Raw genomic sequence first — 25620 nt, forward strand, 5'->3', positions numbered from 1 at the left:
GGTGACTACCACTTTTTCAGCCCCCCTGGACTTTATAGTTTCGCCTATTCGGGAATCGGGCCTATGACAAAACTAGGGGGCATAGAAGGGGTGAAAGGCCTCGCGAGGGAATGCGTGAAAGATAAAGATAAGATGGGGCCCCGCTTATCGCTAATGCAGTCACGGCGAAAAGAGAGTTGAGAAAGAATAACGATGAGGAAAAAAGGCTACAGGTGGCCACCAGCTCACCTACTACACCCCTTCCCAATGACCACTCGAAATAGTTTATTACGGGTCGCGTTCGTTGCAACTACCAGCGCCACAACCCGAAAAACTATAATGGATGTTTCCAAGAATATCAAGGTCGAATTTTTGTTGACAAGGGATGAGTGTAAAGAAATAGGGCCTCCGATTAAATTAAGCTATAAATAAATTTAAAAATGGTCGCTACACAATGTAATAAAATATTTATAATATTCGTGGTGAATCAACGTTAAAAAAAATATTCCAGTATACTGTGTGTAGATTCTGTGGAGTCCAGTCAACCGGCCTTGACGAAGCGGGAAACTGGTTTAAAAAGATTACCCGAGAGTTTCCAACTTAGGTATTTCTTAAATACAGCTCCGTGGTATTTCTACAGCAAAACCTTTATACCAGTAAAAAATAACTTTTGAGCGTCATCTATACAATTCTTTATAATTACCTAATTTACAATGATATTTATTCTTATGGAAAAATATAAAATTACTAAATATTTTCAAATAAATACTGTAGGGGATCTAAAAACAGTAATATTTATATTAAAAAATATATAGATGGCGTTGTAGACCGACCAAAAACATTATTTGGGAAAACGAACGCTCTAATAATAACACTAACGAGAGTTTTATTTTTTACTAGCCGAACAAAATGATCCAGGTATATTTAAACAATTTTACAAATTAAATAAATTGTGAAAATATCAAATGCAAACGGATTAGTTTTTGCGTCATCCTCCACCAGTGTTTAAACACGCGCTACTAGCCGGTGATACCGGTGGCGCCATCTCTTATCCTATGGGCATTTTCCCGCCAGAAAAATCAATACGGCTTTTTGAAAAATAGACTATACACTCTCTGCTATAATTATAGTGGTATCATGGAGCTAAAACAGTTTCATTCTGATCGGCAGTGGCATAGACAAAAGGCGGGGTTTCCGGCTCCAGACCCCCCTCCTTGGGCCTACCTTTGACTGTACTAAATCCCCCCCCCTTCTTGACCCCCTCTTAACATTCACATACTTCGACCCCCCTCCTGGACGAATTTATGGCTACGCCACTGCTAATCGGCGATGTTTTCTTGAGAATAATACCATTATTACCTGTTAATGTTTAAGAAGAAAAGTATAGTAACAAAATTATAATAAAAATGTTTATTAGGAGGTGTTGAGAAAATTTATAATACTTCCAATCGAAAATAATACACATCACAGAGAAACCATTAAGAAATAATTATTTTCCGATTGAATTTTCCATTTTCTCTAAGGTCATCATTTAAATTTTACTTTTTGAGCTGAACAAAAACTATGAAAGAAAGTTTTTAAACCAGGGTGCAAGAATAATTGGGGGCTGTACCAACAAAGAGACTTCCAATCTGCTAAAGAATTCGCTTCGGATTATGTAAAATATACAAAGGGCTGGTGTTTAAATTCTGTGTCGTCACAGTCTTCGAGGTTATAAACTAGGTATATAAAGAAATTATTTCTTTAACTACTTGGTCGTTTCACTTTCAAACCGTCACAGAGTATTTCAGTGGTCGCTATGAAGTTGGAATCCATTATTTTAGTTTTGATTTTCCACTCGTGCAAAACATTAAATCCAAATTCTTTGAGAAGCGATATGAAAACAAATAATACTTTTTCAACACCTTCAATAACGTCAAAAGTAAATAATAGTGTGAGTAGCGTTTTTACAATGACGAACTCGGCAACAGAAATGCCCCCAGTGTTGATACTGGGTGAAGAAATTGATCCAATTTTGGAGAGTGATCGGAAATTGGTGAAAAATTGGAAAGATACGATATCAGCGGCAAAATCCGGATTGAGTTCTATATTGAGAAATGCGTTACCATTCTTAATCAGGAAGACATCGAAAGCAACATTGTCCTTCGAATGCCAGGGGAGCTTTTTAGAAATGATTATTGCATTACAGAAGATGGAGAAGTGGGCAATGACAAGTAAGATGGTTTAATATCATTTATATTAATTAAGTGGTATAGTAAAAGGATATTGTTCATATTTCCTCCAAAATGTAGTCAGCTAGGCTATGCTAATACCCAAGGCACCACCTTAGGCCCAAGTCATCGAGCGACTTTTAATGCCTTTTGAACAGGCGGTAGCAGTGACTAAAACTGAGAGGTTTAATTTATCTTTTACGCTGTTTCCAAGCCTCAACGTGATGGCAACGGCATTGGGCATACCATCAAATTTATAATTCTGTCTGGTATATCCGTTAGGGAATTTTTTACCCGCTAGACGGCGAGGGGAATGACCATTTTTCTACTTGAGGTAGTATGAATTGGCGGTAAAATCTTTATAAACAATTTTTTTCTACCGTTAAGACAAAAAATGTTTCAATGGCACACAAATTATGGTAAACAAGTTCGCCAAGAAGGTGAGAGTATTATTTCGTTGCCCGTGTACCATTTAAACGGTTGTGGTTCCAGCGGTCTTTGATCAAACATTTGATTGCGTATTGAGATGTTGGGGTCTTCTTTTGACTCTTTCACTATTTCGTCATAGGTGATAGCCTGAGGAAAAGCATGTTGCAGAATTATGTGGACTTGGTTTTCACTCGCTGGTGAAAGACATTTACCTCGGTTCGATTGTATCGGGTGGCGCGACAGTTTTCTCGGCTGGTACTCGAGAGTCATAGCATACGGAGCAGGGCCGGATTAACCAATAGGCCGAATAGGCCTGGGCCTAGGGCACCAAGCCTACAAGGGGCACCAAGAGGGTTCGAAAAAAATAAAAGTACAAAACTTGAATCATTTGCTTTTCACAAAATATTTTCCGGAGTTATTTTAGTAAATGCGTCCACCCCTATGAACCAAAAACGTTTGATTGTCACATTCTCTGACGGACTGCCGTCTAGCCCCTGACCTCTGACGACATACTAAATCTGGCAGCAAAATGAATTTTCCTTCCATTTCTCAATTATAAATTGAGGAAGCGCCTAGCTCGCTTCGCTCGCTATTGAAAGGGGGGCACCAAAATTAACTTGGGCCTAGGGCCCCATAAAGTCTTAATCAGGCCCTGATACGGAGCGAGTCTTAGATTCCAACGTTCAATCCTAGCCGATGTTTTGGATTTTGGATTACCAAGAAGGGTTAACAAGGGCTGGTGATCAGTGTTAACCTAATTAATCAAGACCCTTCCATGCTCGAAAAAAATACAGTGTCTGGTCTTTCGAATTCGCTGCAAATTCCCGCTAGGTGCGCATATACGTCAAATCTATTGCTCCGGCCTTGTTTAAAGCATAGGCCATGGTGATTAAATCACGTAGGCTACGGCAGGTAGTGGCTGCATCGCAGCTACGTAGGACAGCGTTTAACGAATAAAACTACTGTTAGAGTATTTTTTTTTCATAAATCTCAATATTTAAATTATTTATATTACATTATTTTAAAATTTGATTATATGTATTTTACAATTTTCACAAATAAGACTATTAACTATATAAAATAACATTAAAAATTAAAATTTTCTTAAGCCTCGGCTTGGCTAAAAATAGAAAACTTTAAATATAACTATATAATATTTTGATTTTAATATATGATAATATGAATATTGAGATTTATAACAAAATATTTAAACATTTGTATTATTCTTTAAACGCTGTCCTACGAAGTTGTGATGCAGCCACTACCGGCCGTAGTCTAAGTGATTTAATCACCATGGCCTATGCTAAAGACAAGGTCTGAGCAGTAGATTCGACGTACAGGCGCACTTAGCGGAATTTGAAAGACAAATTTATTTTTCCGAGCATGCACGTACCTTGATTAATTACGTAGGTAGTGGCACGACCATACAATTGGCAAGGCATCTCGCTCAGTTTGAGAATACCTAGATTCCACATCTGTAGGGCTTTACTACCTGTGGATATTATTGAATGTTGATCGTTCTTGCCAATTTGAGATAGAATACAACCAACATAGAGCCCAGTTTCCTTTTGCGGGTCCAAGTATGATTAAATTTGTCTCCTGGGCGAGATGTTTCTTTAATGAGGCCCAGGGCCGTCTTAAGGCATGGGCTAAGTGAGCTACAGCCCAGGGCCTCCAGCCAGTTGGGGGGCCCTGGAAAGGCCATCCATACTCTAGGGATAAGGGATTAGTTAATTAAATATTATTTATACTCATTTAATATTATGTATCTTTTAGTTACGTCTAAAGTAATTTGACTCATCGCCACATCGTGCATTATACGGTACCAACAATTTCTAAAACCTAACAGCGAGTCACTGTCAGTAAAAATCTTATTTTCAGTAGGACTATGTTATACTTTTGAAATTAAAAGCTTTGGTTTGATTATTGTGTAGTTGAATTTAGACAACGGACATAGAAAGGTTGACCGTTGGGGATCCCAAAGGTCTTAAGAAATAATTTAGCCCATGGCCCCAAAAGGTCTTAAGACGGCCCTGATGAGGCCATTGCGTCGTCTTGAGCATTAGTCCACAGCCATGTTGTCTTGTTTTTGGTCGGGGCTCGCAAAGGCTCTGTGACATTTAAAAAGTTGGGAGTAAATCGTGCACAGTTTGTGGCGAGACTGATTAGGCTTCTTATCTCACCAGGTGTTTTCGGTGTTTGTAAAGCTTCGATCTTTGACAGATGTACTCGTACACCTACATGTCCATAGAATTCTAATTTGGGTTGACCGAATTCACACTTTGAGAGATTTACGGTTATGTTATTTTCTTCAAGGCGGCGTAGAACCTTTTCCAGAGCCTCCTCGTGTTCACTCTGATTCTTTCCAAAAATTAAGAACTGATTAATTTCTTGGATCAAATATCGAATGATGTGATGAAAAATGTCGGCTGCAGAACTTATATCTGTATAAACCTTTGTGGGTACTAAAGGAGTAAAGGTTGTGATAAATCTGAAGGCTTCGCCTAATTCTATTTGGTGGTAGCCTTTGTTAAAGTCTAACTTAGAAAATACCGTGGCTCCAAATAGTTTATATTAGAGGTATTAGGTTGCCGCAAGTCGATACATAGTCGAATCTTTTTCTTATGGTGTGTTGTTGGTTCGTTGGTTGAGCCTTTGTCTTTAACAATAAGAACTATCGGTGAGACCCAACGAGTGGGACCCGTAATTGGTTCGATGATGTCATCTTTAGCATAGCTGATCAAGTTCGTCTTCCAAAGATTCACGTAGATCTAAAGGTATTCGCTTACGTGATTGAGCTACTGGTCGTATTCTTTCGGCAATGGCTAACTTCACTCTAACATTTTTAAGTTTTCCAATGCCTTGGAATAACTAGCGTCGTGAAGTGTTAGAAAGTTTCCAATGCCTTGGAATAACTAGCGTCGTGAAGTGTTAGAAAGTTTCCAATACCTTGGAATAACTAGCGTCGTGAAGTGTTAGAAAGGTTCCAATGCCTTGGAATAACTAGCGTCGTGAAGTGTTAGAAAGTTTCCAATGCCTTGGAATAACTAGCGTCGTGAAGTGTTAGAAAGTTAACGGTTGTGGATGTTGGTGAAGTCAGTTTCAATTCGCATGACATACCGTATAGCCAAGGATAGATGCCGATACTTCCTTGCGGGCATTGACCACGTAGAAAATGCCGGAGGTTTTGTCTTTATCAGTTGAAATTTCTGTTCGAATTTGACCCTTAAGTTGTAAAGGTGAGTTAGAGCCATAAGGATAGATTTTGAGGCTCGGAGGTTCTAGTTTCGGTTTCATTTTGTAGGTTGCATGATTCAAGACGTTTACACTTGCCCCTGTATCTAAAAGCAGGATAATAGGAGTGGTCCCCATTGAGCATGGATGAAATGCAATAGGCCAGCTAACACCCTAGGCACTCTGCCAGCATAAATATTAACACTCAAAAAAGAGCGAAGAGAGGAGCGCAAATAATACCACAGAAAAGAGCGCAAATTTTACCGCTCAAAAAAAGCAAAAAGAGAAGAACGATAATTTAACCGCTCTTAAAAAGGGAAAAGGAGAGGAGCGCCAATTTAACCGCTCAAAAAGAGCGAAAAGAGAGGAGCACCGAGTGGATATTAGGCTAGCGAGTGTGAGCGGTGAGTGAGCTGAGCGGCTCTTTGAGAAAATGCTGTTGTGAGGGGAAAGTGCTAACCACTCCGCCACCATCATAGCTATAATACCTCAGAAAAATTTGGTTTAAAAATAAAGTAAATATCAATAACATTTTGCATAGTTAGGCAGAGCACGGTAAATTTTGAACAAACACTTTGCTATTTATATAGCCTAGATATATAAGATATAATATTATCAAGAAAAAATGCGTTTAATGCTTGTTTGGAGAAGGTATGTTGAAATAATCCTCTCGATAACTAACATACTAGAGGGTAGAACGTAACAATCTTTGGCAAAACTGTACAGTCACATCCAAGGGCGAAACTGTTGCGAACAAAGTAAATAATCTTGATTGTAAATAAAGAAAGATTTCGGACCTACATTCAGCGCGGGCGAGGTCGCAACGACGACATTTTTTCGTAATCCGATTATATAGAGTTTTACGAGAAATACAACAAAGGATTAAAATGGTGAAATTCTTTTTAATTGTTAATCTTTTCCGTTAAGATATATTCTGGCTACGGACGTCTTTTCCTTGAGACAGTAGCGCTCTGTCAAGGTAGACTGGTTATCATTAAAAATGACAAAACCTCCACCTTTGTTCATCTTCAACAAAGGGCTGGGGTATCTTTTAGACAGCTAAGTCCTTTACTCTCAGAGGTGACACTTTTGGTAATAAAAACGAATCAATTGATTAATTCGAGTACTTTTGTTTTTTGAAATCATAAATTTTTGAACAATTAATGGCTCACTCCAGTCTATTTCAAAGATACTTACATTTGATATAGAATACGAAATTAAATTTTAATTTATTTTATATCATATATCAAATCTAAGTATTACTATTTAAAAATTTAGTTTGCTTTGTGTTTTATTTGTTTTAGATCTGATTTTTTGTCATATTTTATTTCGTTTACCTATGTAGAGGTAAAGAAATTTATAGGATAAGGCCATTCCGCCACCGCCGAGCTCGCAGCTAGCTCGGATAATAGTTGAGAAGCTACCCCGGTTTCCTGACAGATGGCAGCAGCGAAAGCGTTCAGTGTGTAACCACGGACTGTAAATTTTAGAGGACCGGTATTCCCGAGGTATTTTACGCCCCGTTCACCGATCAGGCTGACGGGAGTCGCTCAAGGTCATTCACTATAGCGCTTGTCTTTCGGTCGGCCAGATTTCCAGATAACATGCGTGGGGGGGGGGGGGGACTAGCTCTATGCCTGGTACAAATGACCTTGACGGACTCTCTCTCTCTATTTCGAAGTGATTGATGCGCGGGGAAACCAAAATTCTACAGGGGAAGGCAACGCTTTACTCGTCCTCTAAAATTTAAAATTTACAGTCCGTGGTGTAACCCGAGATATTTTTCCGTATTTGGGGGGAGGGACCGACTGCCTTTCAACGTGGGGGAGGGGGCTTGTGGGCTCGGTTCATTAGCGGGGTAAGGATCGGAGGGCAATTCACGTAGGGTCGGAGGGGAATTCACCTAGGGTCGAACTTTCGTTATTATCATATTCAGGAATCCACACCTCTACTTGGAATGCTTATCGCGGCAGATTTTCGTCTCGATGTGGCTGACGGTTTTTTTGACGTCACTATGTTAACTTAACAAACAACAACGTGAGACCATAGACTTATATACAGAGACACGTCTCGGGCAGCCTTCTACAACGCTATCCCCAAAAGTTTGGTTCCTGTAACGAGGCAGTTTCACGGTGCGTGAAAGCGGAGGGAGGGAAGACATACGCCGGGGGATGAAATCGAATTTTTCAGAGGCAAGACACGTGATTATTTTTGAACCGGTGCAGGCCTCTTTTTTCGAGTTTCGAAACTATTATGTCAAGCAATTATTTGCGCCATTTCTTTCTCGATAGACTCGATTGTACAAAAAAAAAGTGGCTTGATGTTTTTCAAGATCTATTAGGTTTAATTTAATTAACGTAGGTATATTGAGGTTTTTATTTTCTTAGAACTGGAATCTCAATTTAATTCAACAACTGCAGGCATTTTTCCCACTACCATTTAACCCTTGGAGCTATTAAATTAATTATATATTATCATAGAAAATAAATAACTGATGTTAAATTTTATTAACTTTTTACATAAATTTATTTGAAAATAAAACCGATGATGCAGAAATTCAAATAAAACCGGCTGATGTCAGCATGCCAGCCATGTGGGAATTCCGAAGTCACGTGACGATTTATTTGCCCCTGAAGTTGAAGCCAACGCGCCCTAGTGAGACGATCGCGAGCTAGTCCCATCTCTGGCTGCGGCGGAACGTAAGCGTGATACGAAAAGCTGCCCGAGAAGTGTCTCTTGTATTAGTCTATGGTGAGAGGGAAGCGGGTGCTGAGGAGATTTTATCTCTCGTAGGCGGGGCCAAAGCCGTCAGAGTGATCTTACCATACGCGATACGGCAGGATAAGCATTCCAAGTAGAAAAATCGATTCCTATCATATTATTATCGGCGACATTTTGTGTGTAAGACTTCAGAGCGCTCTAAAATTGGTATCTGATGTCATAGATCTGCCTCCGATTTTGTTGGTGCGCCACTGATATATTTTGCAGTGGAATACTCGTGGAAATTTTAATCAAGCTTCCTGTGAAATTAAAATGGCGGTAGTACAAAGACAAGGCTTAACTACTATCCTCGTTATCATCATAACCACACAATTAACATAATTAATAATTTTGGGTCTAGTTATATTCGGTGTATAATATTCTCATGCTATAGCTTCCATTTCTTCATCGGAGCTGTCAGATGGTGACTCAAATAACAGGTAAGCTAGCCGGAATCGAGAATTTCTGTCTCTAGCAGCCGACATTTCGCGCATAAAAATGATCGCGAATTGTTGATCTGCCAAAAATTTGGATCAACTTCGAGCGCTCGCTGTGCCTAGATTGCGATCGCCAGTGGAACACACAAATCTCGGCTAGACCTACTCTGAATAGGCGCTTAAATAAAACATCTTCCCAGAAATTGCCAAGAAGTAATATTTCCGACAGCCAGGACTCATAAGTTATTATTTATATAGTGCTTGTTGAAATATTAGAAAGCTGGAAACTTTCTCGAACGTAACATCGGTTTTTTGCTAAGCCTTAACATGCCAAAAAAGTTACCTGGTTACAAGGAAACACTTGTTGCATACCGTACTGCAAAAGTAATACGTTTAGTTCTAAAGGAATGAGTTTTCATATTTTTCCAAAAGATAATTTTATACGAAATGAATTAACTCTGCCTCCACAGTGGCGGCGCTATGGGGTAGGCCAGGTAGGCCACTGCCTACCTTAAAATTTTGAGGGGCCCCAAAATCACCCTATAAGGGGCCTAAAAATTGTCCCAAGAGATAAAATTATTTATAAATAACAATGAAACAATTGTCGATAATGTATTTAGAAATTTTTTAGGTATCTCCTAATAAATAAAACCAGTTCTGTTATATTTGGACTCGTTTTACTGTTGTTAGAACTTTTTTGTTCGTCATGTACATCACTACTTTATTTAATTCAAGTATTTCGTTGAGAAAAGGGGGGGCCCATTTATTTGGTTTGCCTACCCTCGCGTAAATTCCTGGCGCCGCCACTGTGCCTCCATGAGAAGCTTTGAAATTGCTCGGTATTATAAAAATATTACATATAATTTTAATTATTTATACCATAAGAGGATGATAATAATAATAATAAAATCTTCTTATACTTAGTTTTAGTAACATTATATATTTTACCTTCAAATATATTATCGAAAATTAACATTAGTATGTTCCTTATACACGTGAGCCGACGCGTTTCTTATCTGACGCAAAATTCTCATGAGGGCGAAAACGCGTCTCCAATTGGCTTAAATATGACTTTTTGGCTAGCCATTCTAACCGTTTAACCGACCGACCGGAAATAGTTCCTTCCCAGATGAATTTGGAGAGGGGAGTAAAAACCGAGTATCTTTTATTGAAGCGTCCATTTCCCAGTGGAACTTAAAATCAAAAATCGAGCAATCTCGGAGCGCCCGAGATTAGCCAGTGGAACGCGCTATCAGTCTGGCCGAACGAACACGAGCAGCGTTGCCAATTCCAGAAACTCAAATTATCGTACCACAGCCAAACAATTATCGATCTCAGAAAAAATTATCATATGCCTTAAAACTGGCGGTAGATTTAAATTGTGTTTGAAATAGTTACGTTAAACTTGTTAAATATTTTTTTAATAACACTTCTTACACATATAGATTCCTTGTTTAAAGTTCGACCGATTGAAAACTTATGTTTAAAAATCGCAGTTTTAATTGGTTTTCAGTCAATTAAAAACATTATCGTACATTATCGTACGCGTGAGCTGATTTATCGAAAAATGCGTACTATAGTACGCCGTTGAAAATATCGTCCGTCCCCAATATTATCTCGTAATTAACGACGTGTACGATAATTATCGTATGTCTGGCAACACTGAACATGAACGAGATCCTACACGCCTTCCCCCCTCTCGTATACGCCCCCGCGCGTTCCCCATTACCTCTACCCTCGGCGGGGAGTCCTGGCTGGGGTCTTTTGTCGGCGGATATGGAGAATGGGGGCTAAAGGGGGAAGACCCCGCCAGAGGGAGAGTGTACGCAACTTTAAATTGTTTTTCAAGGCGGGGATGGTAAGGGGAGAGGGGGTTGAGTTCGTTTGGCGTGTCTGTCTTCCGGCTTTATTCGCGCCTCCTGAGGGGGCGATAGAGAAGCCACGTTCACACTAGAGACTAGAACCCAGTTTAGGTCGGTTTATATGCCAGTTTTGACCGCCGACGATAATTCTTGGTTCACACGTGCGAAATCAATTCAGCCCGGTTCGCTTATAGCCAAAGCTTAACGCCATTTCCAATTATGACTAGAATTTTGAAAATACTAAAATTTATCCCAAAACAATTAGTTAATCATGTTTACTATACATACAGTAATATTATTTGACATTATTTAGAATTTTATTCCCATTATTTTGGAAAATACGAGCAATTTGACTTCCCCACCTTGTCGTTTTGAAAGCGATTCTAAGCCAGCGGACTTGGACAAGTTGCTTCCCGAACCAACACGAAGCGATTTCTCAAGCTGGTTTCGAAAACTAGTTATCTAAAAGAAGCGATTTAAGGGGTAAGTGTGAACGCGGCTTTAGTGAGAGCGCATGGTTACAAAAAACACCCGAATTGTTCGGAATTGGTATACGGCTCTGGAAATTGATATACACGTGCCTTGAGCTATACTCTCGACTACCTATTTTTGTTTCAAGAAAACCTACTGGAAAGAAAGTTAATAAGCAAAAAAACCCGCTTGTTGCCGAAGACGCGGGCCTTTTCGTTTGATTGTGTTTTTTAAGATATATTATTCTACGTTGCACAGCATCTCCGAAAATTTACTTTTTTCTTAAATTTCTAGCTTAATTTTAAATATTTGAGTATTACGTCTACCCAATAAATAACAAGAACTTAAAATGCAACTGAAATTGTCTACGTTTATTACATACTTAATGCAATATGTTTTTTTAAATAAAAAAATTACAATTATTATAAATTAATAAATTTTATAAAAAATAAATATGAAAATATTTAAATAATTCTTTTGCATTAGGGGAAACTGCATTATTTGGACATATTATACGGGTAAGTCATAGAATGTGAAATGTTCTTAACTATCACAATGAAACCGCGGAATTAGACTTACTTGTGGTTGCATTGGAAATTCGATATAAAAAAGATCAAAACAGAAGAAAGTGAGAAAAAATTAACCAAATTTAAATATCTCGATGTAGTTCCATATGAGGTTTTAAGTAGTACTATGACACATATCACCATAGAAAAATTCATAACTTTACCACCTTTTCCACCTTTTCCACCCGAGCTACACGCGATTTACCATTTTTTAATCGTAAAGTTGTGGAGATGCTGTGCAACGTAGACTAAATTATTTTAATAACAAATCAAACGAAGATGCACGCGTCTTTGGCAACAAGCGGGGTTTTTTCTTATAATCTTTTTTCCAGTAAGTTTTTTTGAAAAATAAAACTAGGTAGTCGAGAGTATAGTTCAAGACACGTGTATATCAATTTCCAGAGCTGTATACTAATTCTGAACAATTTATCCCCATGCGCTCTCACTAAAAGAGAGAACGCGACTTTCAATCTTTTTATCAGCGGGAATCATAAGAGAGGCTGATTGAGTTCGTTTTGCTTGTCTGTCTTCGACCTTCCATTTTCACTTTGCCAGATAATCTCATTTCCTGGTATTTCGCACTTTGAGGGTTTTTCTCACAATTTCACAAAGCATTTTGGCCACAAAATAAGTAAATTGTTTTGTTTGCGTTAAGCCTTGGAGCCTCAGGTGGTTCAGTTTTATTCCTTTGGTTTGATTATTTAAGTGCGTGGTATGATTTGCTACTACATATTTCATTGTTAATAGTGGTATTACCCAAATCATAGCGCTCTTACCCAAGTAAAGTGTTTTTTGGGGAATTAAGTTTTATGACGTCTTTCATCTTTTCGCACCGTTGCCTCAGAAAAACGTTGCGAATGCTTTTCTATTTTTCCCAGTATTTATGTAATTTGGCCGCTTGGAGGTTGGTGCGATGGGGTAGGTACATTTGTTCTAATTTCAATCGTCCGAACGGTGGAACAAATGTTCGAATTTCATTCGTCCGAACCGCTGAAATAACAAACGTTTCAATTGTTCGAATTGGACAACTTGTTGGTTTCATTCGTCCGAGTCGGTAGCATCACTTGTCTTAATTCTGTCGCTAAATTAGTATTTCTTATTGCTGTTTGTTTTAGTCCGGATTTTTTTTAGTGCAAGAATTAAAAATAAAAAACTACATTGTAAATATCGTTGTTTGTTCAAGTAATTTTTTTCTTAATTTCTGTTATATCTATATATTGTATATTGATTTAGGTTAGGTTAGGTTAGGGTCACGTTAATGTTACTATTTTCTTATATTAACAATATTAAAAAAAAAACAACCAATTCCTAATGTTCGAAAAAACGGACAAACGATTATTCGAACAAATGAAATTCACCAGTAAAGTTAACATAAATTGAACGACTAAATCACCAACAAAAGTTGTGATAATTTTTTTCGGGCAAATGAAATACGTTTTCGGTCATACGGTCCTGTTTTCCGGCATTCGGACAAATGATCATTCGGACATTTGCACCACCATTCGGGCGAATGAAATTCGAACAAATTTACCCAAATCGGTGCGATAATTTTGAGCTTTAAATATATTTCGGGCACTAACATTAATATTTTTCTTTGGGAAAATGTTTCCCAAGTTCCAATAAAACCGGGCGAACAGGATGAAGTAATATTGTCGCTCGTAGCGGCTTAGGTTGGTAAGCGTTTTCTTTTCAGTGTTGCTAACTTTTTGTTTAGCTATATTGCGGAATATTGGATACGAATAGCTTTCGGATAGCTTAAATTTTAATTTGGCTTAAGCCGGCGGACTGAAACACGGATTGATACATAGCACTTAATTAATCGGGACCTAGCACGTAATAGCTCACTAATAAATAAATAACTGGACGGAAAGTTATAAAAAAAAACATAACAAAATTGTTTAATGGTAGTACAATTGAACAATTCAAGCCGAGCTATAGCAAGCGACATTGCTTTTTTCCCTAAGAAAGTAAGAAAGACGGTTTGGGTAGTGGACTAGTGGTAGCTTTTTGGCAACACGGGAGAAGGGTGGGGGGAGGGAGTTAAAAATAACTACCAGCTCGATGATTGGTTGAAACCTCTGTCGCAAGCGATCTCGTAAGCTTCGGACACGACGAGATCGACTTCGAGAAGTCCATCGAATTCGAGTAGCATTATTCGACAAATATTTTATAGAATAGCGTTTTTCGACATCTCGTGAGAGCGATTCGAGATCGAGATAGATCTCGATCGAGAAGTGCTTACAGAATAGGGCCCCTGGAAGGACGTAGGGTAGGAGCGTTGGACTCTTTCTTCGAGGGGTTTTCCCCCTAGTGGCACCCGCTAGTCCCTGGGATGGGGACGCTGTGGCACCACGAGGGAAGGTTTGGGGGAAACCCGTCTTTCCGCGAAAAGATTGAAAGAGCCTAGGTGCGTCCATCGTTCCTACATTCCAATTACTGCCGTATTAAAGGATACAATCTTTTAAAGTCGTGAATACATACCAAACCACCATAAGTAAATGTCAATAAGTAGGAACATATAAAACACAAATAATACACTGAATACAATTAATACAAAGAATAAAATTTGATTAAATATGATTTTTAACAAGCTATAAAATTTTACACTCTTTTACGCTCGCTTTTACAGGACAAATTCGAGGGGTCCAACATTCATTCAAATTATTTTAGTAATCTTAAAAATCAGCTTCATAATCCTTAAATCTGGGTGAAAGCTAGTTCCTAAATCTCAAAATCACCCTTAAAAACTAGAAATCAACACGAAAATCATTTTCTGATTTCTGAAATAACTTTGAGATTCAAATGACGTACGCAAAATTTGCAAATGTCGGATCCCTCGGGCAAATGTTTGATTACTTAAAATTCCTATACATCTACTTGACTAAAGCTATTTAATTTTCGTTAAAATAGACCTATGATGAGTGAACTCGCGAAAAAAATCTTTAACATTTAAAAGGAATATAACCCCCAACGGAATTGGCGAGTAATAGTCCTTTTTTGCCCAGCGCCGCTGCGCGCAAGACTAGAGAGGTCAAAACCAAATATGAATAATTATTTATTTATAATTATTCCATTAAGAATCGCGGCGTATAAGATTTACAATCACTACAACGGAAAATATTCATTGAAACGCTTACTAAACAAACTATTAATTATTTAACTTATGATTCTTATGTAGGGGCGTATTAACCATTAGGCAGAGTAGGCACGTGCCTCGGGCGGCATTTTTCTAGGGGCGCTGACAGAAAATCGAGATTTTAAATATATACATTCGCATTACATAATACAGATTATAGATTAGACAGCAAATTAACGCTTTAAAAAAAACAAATATCTTAAATTTGAAAACTCGGAACAACTCCTTCTGCGTTGAGTTTGCAAGTTCTCTCCCCACTGGTTTAAGGGGTTTTCCCCCGAGCTCTTCGGTTTCCCCATTCCATAAAAACTTGTCGAGGTTAACGGTAATAGTTAGTGTAGGGAGCTGTTGGCTCGGTCGCGTGGCATGCAGGGCTTGCCACCACCCTCCTACGCATTGTAACCCGGCCACCTGAATTAAAGGCTTCAAAGGTCACTTGATGACTTAGGCCTAAGGTGGTGCCTTGGGTATTAGCCTAGCTGATTATTATTATTATTATTATTATTTATCTACGTTATTTGGTAAATCAGATAAATCGAGATCGTTAAACAAATTAACACCTCTATGGAAGATGGAATTTAGTTTAATCTTTAAACGCGAAGGATTAATTATTAAGGATCTTTGATTCCTTAAACCATATAATGAGGGAACGTTATATTACACATTAAATATTGTGTGAAATTTAAATGCTATTTTAAATAAATTCAGCCAATCCTGGTAAAAATATCAACGAAATTTTAATTAGTACGCTTTTTATACCCCATAAAAAGTGGTTATTTTGCAAATACACATTTTAAAATTTCAGTGGTAGATGCGAGTGGTAAAATTCCATCGGGAATAACACGAGGGACGCTAGCTGATCTCGGGGACTACGACCTCTGCTTATCAATTGTAATTAAAGAGCGAGACCCCAGGAATGACATGGTGACGGGCAAATATTGTCCAGTGGTCATAGCGCCGAAAATGCCCAAGAAAATTCAACTGGACCTTGTCAATTTAACAGGACCTAACACCGTAAGAAAGATGCTTCGTATGATTCTCGAATATTGAATTATTTCCTGTACCAAGAACGTATTAAAGTTACTAAGAATATTTGAGCATAATATTAACCCCTGGTACCATCCTCACAGCTTTGTGGAGAAAGTTCGTCTGCATTTAAGCGGCATTCAAGGTTATACCAAGAGACATCTTGGTTATACCGTAACCATATAGCAAACTTGAATGGGGAAGCAGACGAATTTAAGATCCAAAGGCTGCGAGGATGGGAATCAGAATCCTGTAGTCCAATATTCTTAGTAACTTCAATTCATTATTTCCTGTACTTGTAGATATTTGCGGCTTTCCAAAATAAAGTACGTTTGTTAGATGCGTTCAAATTTCGACTGGGAATGTGCGTACCTTCAACTTGCAACGAAAACGATTTGAAAAGTTTATTCTCATCTGGTAATACGTTCCGTGTTAAATGTGAAATAGTTTTAAAAATCACTTATCTCCTATAGTAACAGAAGGATTTCCGCTGGAAGTTGAAGTACCAAATTGTGATATTAAAGAAGATATTCAATTGTCCTGGCAACAACTTGCAATCTTGTATGTATAATTACCATTATGGCTAATGGAACTAATGTTTAATATTAACTAACTGAATGCTTGCAGATCTTGTTACGCGTTGCTACTAATTGTATTGGTATTGGCTACTGGAGTAGATTGGATACTGCAGTCATCCGGACAAGAAAAATGTACTTATACACTCCAGTGAGCTTTGCGCAGTCAATGTAATGAAATCCTACATTTGAAATAATTTAACAGATAGTGGAATTTATTCGATATGGCGACACTTTTCCCTCTACTCGAATGGGAAGACCTTCCTGAAAACGGAAGTGAAAAGCACGCGACTCCGTTCATTAAGTGGAATCAAAGTATTGTCCATCTTTTGGATACTGTTGTCGCACACCTACTCGCATTCCTTAAGATTCTCCATGAGTAAGAATGAATCATATAGCCATCGTGGCCTTGAGGCCGTATTGAGATTAATTGTCACATAGACAGGACTGCCAATCTTCTCGAAATGACCAAAGACCCTTTATTCGGGACGATATTCAACTCCTACTGCTCGGTCGATACCTTTTTCGTTATTGGGTATAAAATACCGCTATGTTAGTTATCATTTTATTTGTATTACAAACTGTATAATTATTTCCGTAGCGGTTTTCTCGTATGTTATTTATCGATGATGTACATGGATAATACTCAAGGTCGTTTGAATGTCATTGGATTTTGGTTTCGAAGAATCTGGAGGTAAAATTAAAAAACAAACAACACATTTTATTTACACCATAAGGGGGAAGAATACCGTAAAAGCTTCTTTTTCGTTCAAGCTGAACGTTTCTGTTTAAACGATTACATCATTGAATTAATTTTTCTTATTAGGCTGAACCTTCCTCTAGTGCTTAAAATAATTTTGATAATTATAATATTAATATAAGGTCCTAACAAAATGGTAGTTTGGGTGTCCGAATTAAAACGTAATAACTTAATTACTTTAAAATTTAAAATTATCAAAATTATTTTAATCACTAAATCAGAGGCTGTTTTACACATAAATATTAATTTTATAAGTTAAAATACAAAATTAAAAGAGTTCAGCTTGAAATAGCGCGAAAGTAGACAATGGCCACTGTAGTCTTCCCCCTTAAAGATTTAATGTGGAGCAATCCATTTCAGACTTCTACCATCCGTGGGCTTCATACTAGGTGCCATTACTCTCCTACCATTGATGGGATCCGGTCCTCTCTGGCACGAAATTGTAACCCGGGAAGTGCAGGTCTGTCGGCGAACATGGTGGGCGACTTTGTTGTTCATCAACAGTTGGTTCGACTACTTCGATATGGTAAAAGTCAATAACTCCACACATTTTATGGTAACTACAGAAAACATTTGTTTTCATAATAGTGCCTCGTTAATACGTGGTTCATCTCAAACGACATCCATTACTACATTCTAAGCCCATTCTTGTTAATGCTATTTTACAGGTAATGTTTAGATCATGGGTGCCCAAATGGCGGATTTTTAGTAAATGGTGATCTCGACCTTCAATATGATTAAATCGAAAATAAACTAAAATCAAGAATGGATAAATGTATACTTAGATAGGATTCTGAGCCCCATCCTCGCAGCTTTTTTAGCTTAAAGGGGAACGGTCAAGCTTTAACCAGTTAGATAGCCGTATAGCCCATTAAAAACTAAAATTTATGGCGAAAACCGCATCAAAAAATATTGAGTGGTTAATTTTTAATAAAATGTAGAAATTTCGGGAAATCGAAAAGCGCGCGTCGGCCGCGACACCTGGTGAGAAGTCGGTGAGACAGAAAAACAACGTAAAAGCAGAGATCCTGGCAGTTATAGAGATGCGAAACTCCCTATACCCTAAGCAAACCAGTTTTTTTAAAAAAAATTCCGATCGCAGCGACGCCTGTACGTGGGGAGTAATCGCAGAAATCCTAGGATTGTTACCGTTGTTTACAATTTTTGCGTCTCTCGGCTTGAAACGGGCGCTTCCTTCCGGCCGAAGGGCGGCGCTGATGCTTGCATTTTTTTTGTCAGGTTTTCGGCGGAGTTTCGCATCTCTATAACTGCCAGGATCTCTGGTAAAAGCGCGCGCTGCTGAAGACGCAAAAAATTTGTTTTGCAGGCGCGGCGCGTTCCAGTTATAAGAGACCTAAGCCTAAATTGCGCGATTTTAAAAGTTAGGATAGTTCGCAAATCGCTCATACGGGGTTAGGGGCGCTGGCGGCACCCCTAAGATGGCGGCGAAAATTCAAACCCAAACACCTGGCGTTATTTTTCGTTTCAACTTTTTGGGCCAAAAGCTATTTTTTCAAGACAAAAAAAAAGGTACGTGTTAGTATATTGAACGTCTTGTTAATCTTTTGATACGGAAATAAGGCCATATTTGGAAAAGCTTGGCCGTTCCCCTTTAAGTTCGTCTGCTTTCATTTTTCGTGTCATTCAAGCGCGCCATCTAGTATGATCTATTGCTACCGTCATAAGCCTATCATAAGGTCCCCATAAGCTAAGGTCTAGGCCAAATTTTGGACGATCACATACCCGTTATTAAGAGGTAGGTATTCAACATCTGCACCTCCTAGTGGCTACGTCCACAACTAGGCATTTCCCCAAATGAATTTCACGCGTTGCATGATGAATGCGCAGAAGGCGTGCGTGAACGTTTTTAAACATAGAACCACGCGGCCGTGGGAGAAATCTCCCTTGGCACCGTAGCCAACTAAGCCAAGGCTTATTCACAATTTTATCACTTTCAAACTTAAAATTAACACTTATCTTTGCAAAATGATTCATCAGAACCTAAAACTGGCTATTAGAAATAAGAGTTGTGTTGAAAGTATTTATTTTTCAAATTTGAGAATAGACGCGTTTTGTGTGGCATTTATCAACCCGAGCGTGGCTGCTCTACCAAGTCAGACAATATTTTAGATGTAGAAATTTTGAAAACGAAGATGGCGCTACTGCCCTATCGTCGTACGTTCATTTTCTTATCTCCAGGACAACGCCGTTAACATGGGCCCCTATGGACCTATGGTAGACCTTTGCTTAAAGGGACCTTGTGATAGGCTTATGCTTAAGGTACGGTTTAAAAAAACGTGAAATCTAAAGAAACTATCGTAACAAATGTTAATTATTTAGTAAGTATAAATGAAACAGAGGTTTTAGATTAGGTAATTTATTTTTTAAATGAAAAAAAGTTCCTAAATCAAAAACAACACGTAGAGTTGCTAAAATTATGGCATGAACGCCTAGGCTTAGTGTAGGTGAGAATGAAACTGAATATTCATATTTTAAGTCCATTGTCACTTCCTTTTGGAAAGAATGTATATCAAAGTACATGGAATGCTACAACGAAAAAAGAGATTCTGAAATTAATAATTTAAATCTGAGAGCTTCGTGGCGTGAGATAGAAGACAATTCGCATTTAGCCCTTTTGGGTTAACCTCGACCATTTTCACTGAATAAAACTAATTTTAAAACGCCAGAGTGCGCTGTAAACGTGATGCAAGTTAAAAAAGCAGATACACTTTCTCTACAAAAGCTGCGAGGATGGTACCACAGGCTAATGCTATGCTCCAATATTCTTAGGAACTTGAATCCATTTTTGCAACCCCTATCTTCTCTTGATTTTTGCTGATATAAATTGATTTGAACTTTTAAAATGATGAGATCGACCGTCATAATGCCGACCTTTAAAATCAGAAATTTGGGCATCCCTAGTTTAGAGTAATGGTTTATATTAATATTTAACTATGTTTAACTTGAAACTTTAACGCAGAAAACCAAGACTGGGAATTTTAATAAGCGCAGCACTTATTTTGGCCAATGTTGTCTTGTCGATCGCGATGGTGGTTGTTTACGATTTAAGAGTGTTTTTCCCCATCACCATCGAAGAGTTTTAGTAAGAATGATTCAAAATCCAAAGAAACAAGCAAATATAAAATATTATTTCAGCAATTATAAAGATATGTTGGAGACTAATTACTTCAAACCATATTCACACGTGGGCCCTTACATTCTGGGATTCCTTCTTGGATACGTCTTTCATAAAAACCCCGAAATTAAACTTAAAAAGGTAAAGGAGGTATTAAACTTCATCGACTGATTCACAAATTACTTAAAGACAGAGAACAGAGATTCCATTTTATCGTGCGCGAATTTCGACCCCTGAACTGGTCAATTTCTTGAGGTGTGACAGCGAGGATAGCTTGACCGACGGCTCAAACTGTTCTTTAATAGAATACACATAATGAGCATCAATAAAAGAGCCGACGTATATTATTCCCAAAATAATCCCAATTGTTCAAGAGGTCATTCAAGCTGTCAGAGCTGTCAAGCAAATTGTCAGAGCTGTCAATCAATTTGCCAAATCTGCCAATCAGTTTGTCAAATCTGTCAGTCAGTTTGTCACTCGTCAAAATATAGAGTACGAGATTATAGGGGTGGAAATTCGCTCTGTTCTCGGTCTTAAAAGAGAAACCAACATTTAGATTCGTTTTTATTTATTTTATTTATACTAGATGGCGCCAATTTAAACTCTATGGCGGAAAGGGTTAAATATTTAATGATTTATGTAAATACGTTGCACTATTATAAACAACGTTTAATACAAAAACTATATACAAAAGTTCCAACTCGAGAAAAATTCGTCATAAAAAGAAACACCAAACAAATTCTACGTTTCAGAGTTAAGTTAGAAGAAACACCCTATGGACTGTGAGAAGGATGATAAAATACGCGAAAAGGTAGATTAGTCCATAATTAAAAGGGATAATATAGCTAAATCCTAAACAAATTTGAAGAAATTAAAAAACTTACTAATAACTCGTACCAATAGGTCAAAAAAAATAATAATTTAGTTTATTACTCGAAGATCTATTTGATCCGAGTTTCGCGTTTTTTGTTTGCTCGAAGACCTATTGGTACGAGCAGGAATCCATAACGCTACTTGGAATGAGTATCTCCCCATATCCCCTGTGGTATTTTGTGGCGGAACATTGTGGGAGGGGCTAAAACGCTTATACCGCCTTAAATGACGTCAAATTCAGTGACAAACAAAGGCTTATAAGCTCCGCCTACTATGTTCCGCCACAACGGCGGGGAATCGAAGCCGTTATTCATTCCAAGTAGCGTTATGGATTCCTGGTACGAGTTATTAGTAAGTTTTTTAATTTCTTCAAGTTTGTTTAGGATTTAGCTATATTATCCCGTTTAATTATGGACTAATCTACTTTCTCGCGTATTTTATCATCCTACGTTTCAGAGTGTTGGCGCCATCTAGCAAGCCTCCGAGTATTTAAAAATTGGTCTCTGATGGCGTTACACATGTGAAAGAATCATCTCCCTTATCAAATTTTGGGCAGCCTATTTGCGTGCTTTGGAATGTACTGTTTGTCATTACAGGTCTACGTGATTCTTGGATGGTTAACGTCAACAGTGATCTCTACCACGATCCTAATGGGAGCTTGGAAATGGGCCAATGGTAAGAAGCCTACTTTAGCGGAGATGATAGCTTATCACTCGTTGTACCGTATTGGATGGTCCGTCAGTATTTGTTGGATCGTATTTGCTTGCTCGTACGGATATGGAGGTACTAATTACTTTGTAATTATAATAAAACAATAATTTCTAATTTCCGAGTCTTTTTGTTCAGGGTTCGTAAACACTCTGCTTTCGTGGAAAGTTTTCATACCTCTGAACAGACTCGTGTACGCTTTATTCCTAACTCAAATGCCTATTCAGTGGGTCCGTATTGGCAGCAAGAAACATACAGTGCCTTTGGACCATATTGAAATTGTAAGATATGATCCAGAAAGTATTTTTTCTAATTAGGGAAAAGGACCTTGTCGAGAGGATTTTTAGGCCTTGTCCCAAATCACCTCATACGTTAACAGTAAGAATATCAGATAGGCCTGGCATCTATTTTTTTCCCTAAAACTGACGTCTTGGGACACGATTGAATCACACGCTTGTGACCTTTTTACCTTGCTTTCTTTTGATTGTGGAAAATTCGAACATGATTCCCACGGAATGTCTCAACCAGTGGTGTAGTCCAAAAAAAAAAAGAACTGGGGTGCTACCTGGGTACGGCCAACTTCGATTTCGTGCATAATCGGAGTTGGCTGTACCGGCCGCTATAAATGTACGTCCAATTTCAATTTTTTGCGTGATCGAAGCTGGCCGTAACTAGGTAACGATTTGAAATTGTTATGGTATTTTCCTGCGGGCAAAATTTATAATAAATTCACACACCCTTTATTCGAGAAAAATGATTTAGGAAATAGAAACAATTAAGACGCACCCTGGAAAGTTGAAAAAAGAGGCAGGGCGCGCCCTGGCAAAATAGAAAAACCAAGGCGGGGCCCTGCCTTTGAGAAAAACACCGGGGCGACGCCCTAGCCCGACTACACCACTGGTCTCAACATAGTTATCCTCTTGAACTAAAAATCAATACATTCTAGATATAACATTACAGTTTTTTGACAATTATGAATAATTTAATTTCAACAGATTTACGAATTCTTCGGGAACTTGTTGGTGACTTTGGGTGTATCCTTGGTGGTATACTTAGGCGTTGAAGCGCCATTCGGGTCTTTGAATTCCATTATCTTCGGGTCCTTGGCTAAAAAGGCGCGACGTCTTTCGCTGAAGTTATCAGAAAGCGTCACCAAAGAGTTTTCCCTGGACGATAAATCCGTAAAACTGATCCTGGAGAATTCATCAACTTCCGATGAGACTGCCGTGGTAATACCCGAATACCCTCCCCATCCAAACATGCTTAGGCAGAGGACACGATCCATCGAAGAATTTAGTGGCAAGTTGAACTCGACCCTGGGTACTAACTTATCGCCCGAAACTGAACCGACCACCGATAAAGGTGACCACGAGAAGCCAGTTTGTAAATAATTTATCTCATTGTTATTTATTTTTGGTCTATGTATTTTTTTTGTATATTCTTAATTAAAATATATCCTAGCAAACTACCCCCAACCCAAGAATTCCTAAACTTAAGCTTAACAAATTCCTCTATTTCTGTCCCGTTCTACCCCAACCCCCAATCCTCCGCTAATCCCCAAAACTTGATAGCGCCTTCCAGGCAGAATTCTCGTTTGGGAATAATTTTTGCTATATTTCAATGCTTTACTTTATGTTTTTATACAATAGAGACTTGGCACTCCGTAGCTTCGGCCATGGCCGCCATTGTGGTATTATTTTTCTCCCCACGATAAAAACTATTTAAAAAAAAACTGTGACGTAGCACTGCCAAGTCCCTATTAGATATTATTTCGTATTTCGCGCGGTTTTTTCGAATTTCCCGCGTGCATAGTTCGCTTTTCGTAATACAGATGGCGCTCAATGTACTAAATCCCTTTGATAAAATATTAACTGCTTCTCCAAAGATCTGCGCTGAACGGAATTAAGAATATCGTTAGCTGCTTAAAAGAAGTTACTTTTATATTAAATAAATTTAAATTTGATTTATACAAATTTTCCTATATATTGCTATATTATCAAAGATAATACTCCTATATATTGCTATATTATCAAAGATAATCCTCCTATATATTGCTATATTATCAAGGATAATACTCCTATATATTGCTATATTATCAAAGATAATACTCCTATATATTGCTATATTATCAAAGATAATTCTCCTATATATTGCTATATTATCAAAGATAATACTCCTATATATTGCTATATTATCAAAGAAAATACTCCTACGATACTTAAACTAATTTTAAATAAATACATTCTGCGTTATACTTATTGAGCAAAGTTAAATAAAGATTTATAATATTTTTAAAAATGTGTTTTATCATAAGACTATCAAGGCCCCACTAACTTGTAAGTTGGAAACGATTTTAACGTTAGGCTAATGACTGGCCAAACTGGCTACATGAATCCACCTGGTGGTGAAAAACTGAACCTCATTCACAAATTCCCCAATGCATGCTACCGGATGGCAAGAGGTAATATAGGTGGTAGGGGTGAGGGGTGAGTTAGATTAGGCTCTTTTTCTCCGCCAGGTAGCGTAGATTCTATTATTTTATGCCCAATTACAACTTAGAGGGCCGTCTTATGGTTTTATTCTAAACTTAAGTGATAGTTTAGAATACCTAACTCCAAAAATTTTCATTTGGCCTAGGAAATTCCCGAAATAGCTCTCCCAGCAAAAAGAAAATTAAATTAGTTAAATGCGCGGAAAACAAGACTTTTATGATAATAAAGTCTTTTAGCCAAACATTCTTCAGAGTTGAAGAAATAAGGATAATGTACAAATAGGGACTTGGCAGCATGACGTAGATAAAGCGTCACCCATGCTTTATCAAATTGAAAAAAAAAAAAGAATACCACTACAGCATGGCGGTCATAGCCAAATGTACAGCGTGACGTCATACTGCCCAGTCCCTGTAGTGGAAGACCAAGAGCTCGCATCTTTGAAGCGTACAATCTTTGACAAATGAAGTGAAGGACACGAATCAAAACCTCGTTCTTCATCGCCCACCAGCGCTCCTACCGAGATAAGTTTCTACCCAAATTCAAAGCACTTGTGTAAAAACATTTATTTGTCCAAGGTTTAAAGCCAGTGGCGACTCGACCTGAAGTAGCTCTTTTTTCAACAGATGTCGCTAGCGTAGAAATCAAAACAAGATGCTTACGCTACATTTTGACCTCAACGGCGGGATATAAAAGTATCCCTCGCGTTTATTGGCTCGTTTGTATATTTGACGATAACTTAAATTATGGTAATTTTTAACAATATATTTTATATAATTTAGGTTGAAATTCACTAAGTAGAGTATAAGTTGTCTAATTATAATACTCTACAATGGTTCTTTGACGACGTTATCATTTGGATATTTTAAATTTTAGCTTCCTTTGCCATAAATAGATGGCACCACGCTCTCCAGAAAAGTCGCGTTTGTCGAAGAATCGGATAGATTCATGGCCATCTCTAATAACAGG

The 25620-nt window shown here is 38.0% G+C and overlaps 1 protein-coding gene across 1 annotated transcript; it reads left to right on the forward strand.

Moving 5' to 3' along the window:
* Positions 1–1951: 1951 nt before the first annotated feature.
* Positions 1952–23572, forward strand: LOC149943633 (uncharacterized). Its single transcript, XM_090176131.1, has 10 exons — positions 1952–2192; positions 15890–16098; positions 16413–16527; positions 16584–16671; positions 16738–16836; positions 20426–20548; positions 20602–20722; positions 22051–22237; positions 22301–22443; positions 23158–23572. Exons 1-10 carry the CDS (start codon positions 1952–1954, stop codon positions 23551–23553), a joined length of 1722 nt encoding a protein of 573 aa, XP_090032257.1. The 3' UTR covers positions 23554–23572.
* The last annotated feature ends 2048 nt before the right edge of the window (positions 23573–25620 follow it).

Source organism: Leiobunum rupestre, chromosome 5, assembly GCF_980474605.1.
Source record: "Leiobunum rupestre chromosome 5, qqLeiRupe1.1.hap1, whole genome shotgun sequence".
Classification (NCBI taxonomy): domain Eukaryota; kingdom Metazoa; phylum Arthropoda; class Arachnida; order Opiliones; family Sclerosomatidae; genus Leiobunum; species Leiobunum rupestre.

Excerpts from the sequence above, each read along its gene's own strand:
- LOC149943633 (XM_090176131.1), top strand. The coding sequence starts at position 1,952 with ATGCCCCCAGTGTTGATACTGGGTGAAGAAATTGATCCAATTTTGGAG. Across the intron at positions 16,837-20,425 it reads AAATGTACTTATACACTCCA|AAAACCAAGACTGGGAATTT; the intron begins GTGAGCTTTGCG and ends ACTTTAACGCAG. Across the intron at positions 22,444-23,157 it reads CTTTGGACCATATTGAAATT|ATTTACGAATTCTTCGGGAA; the intron begins GTAAGATATGAT and ends TAATTTCAACAG.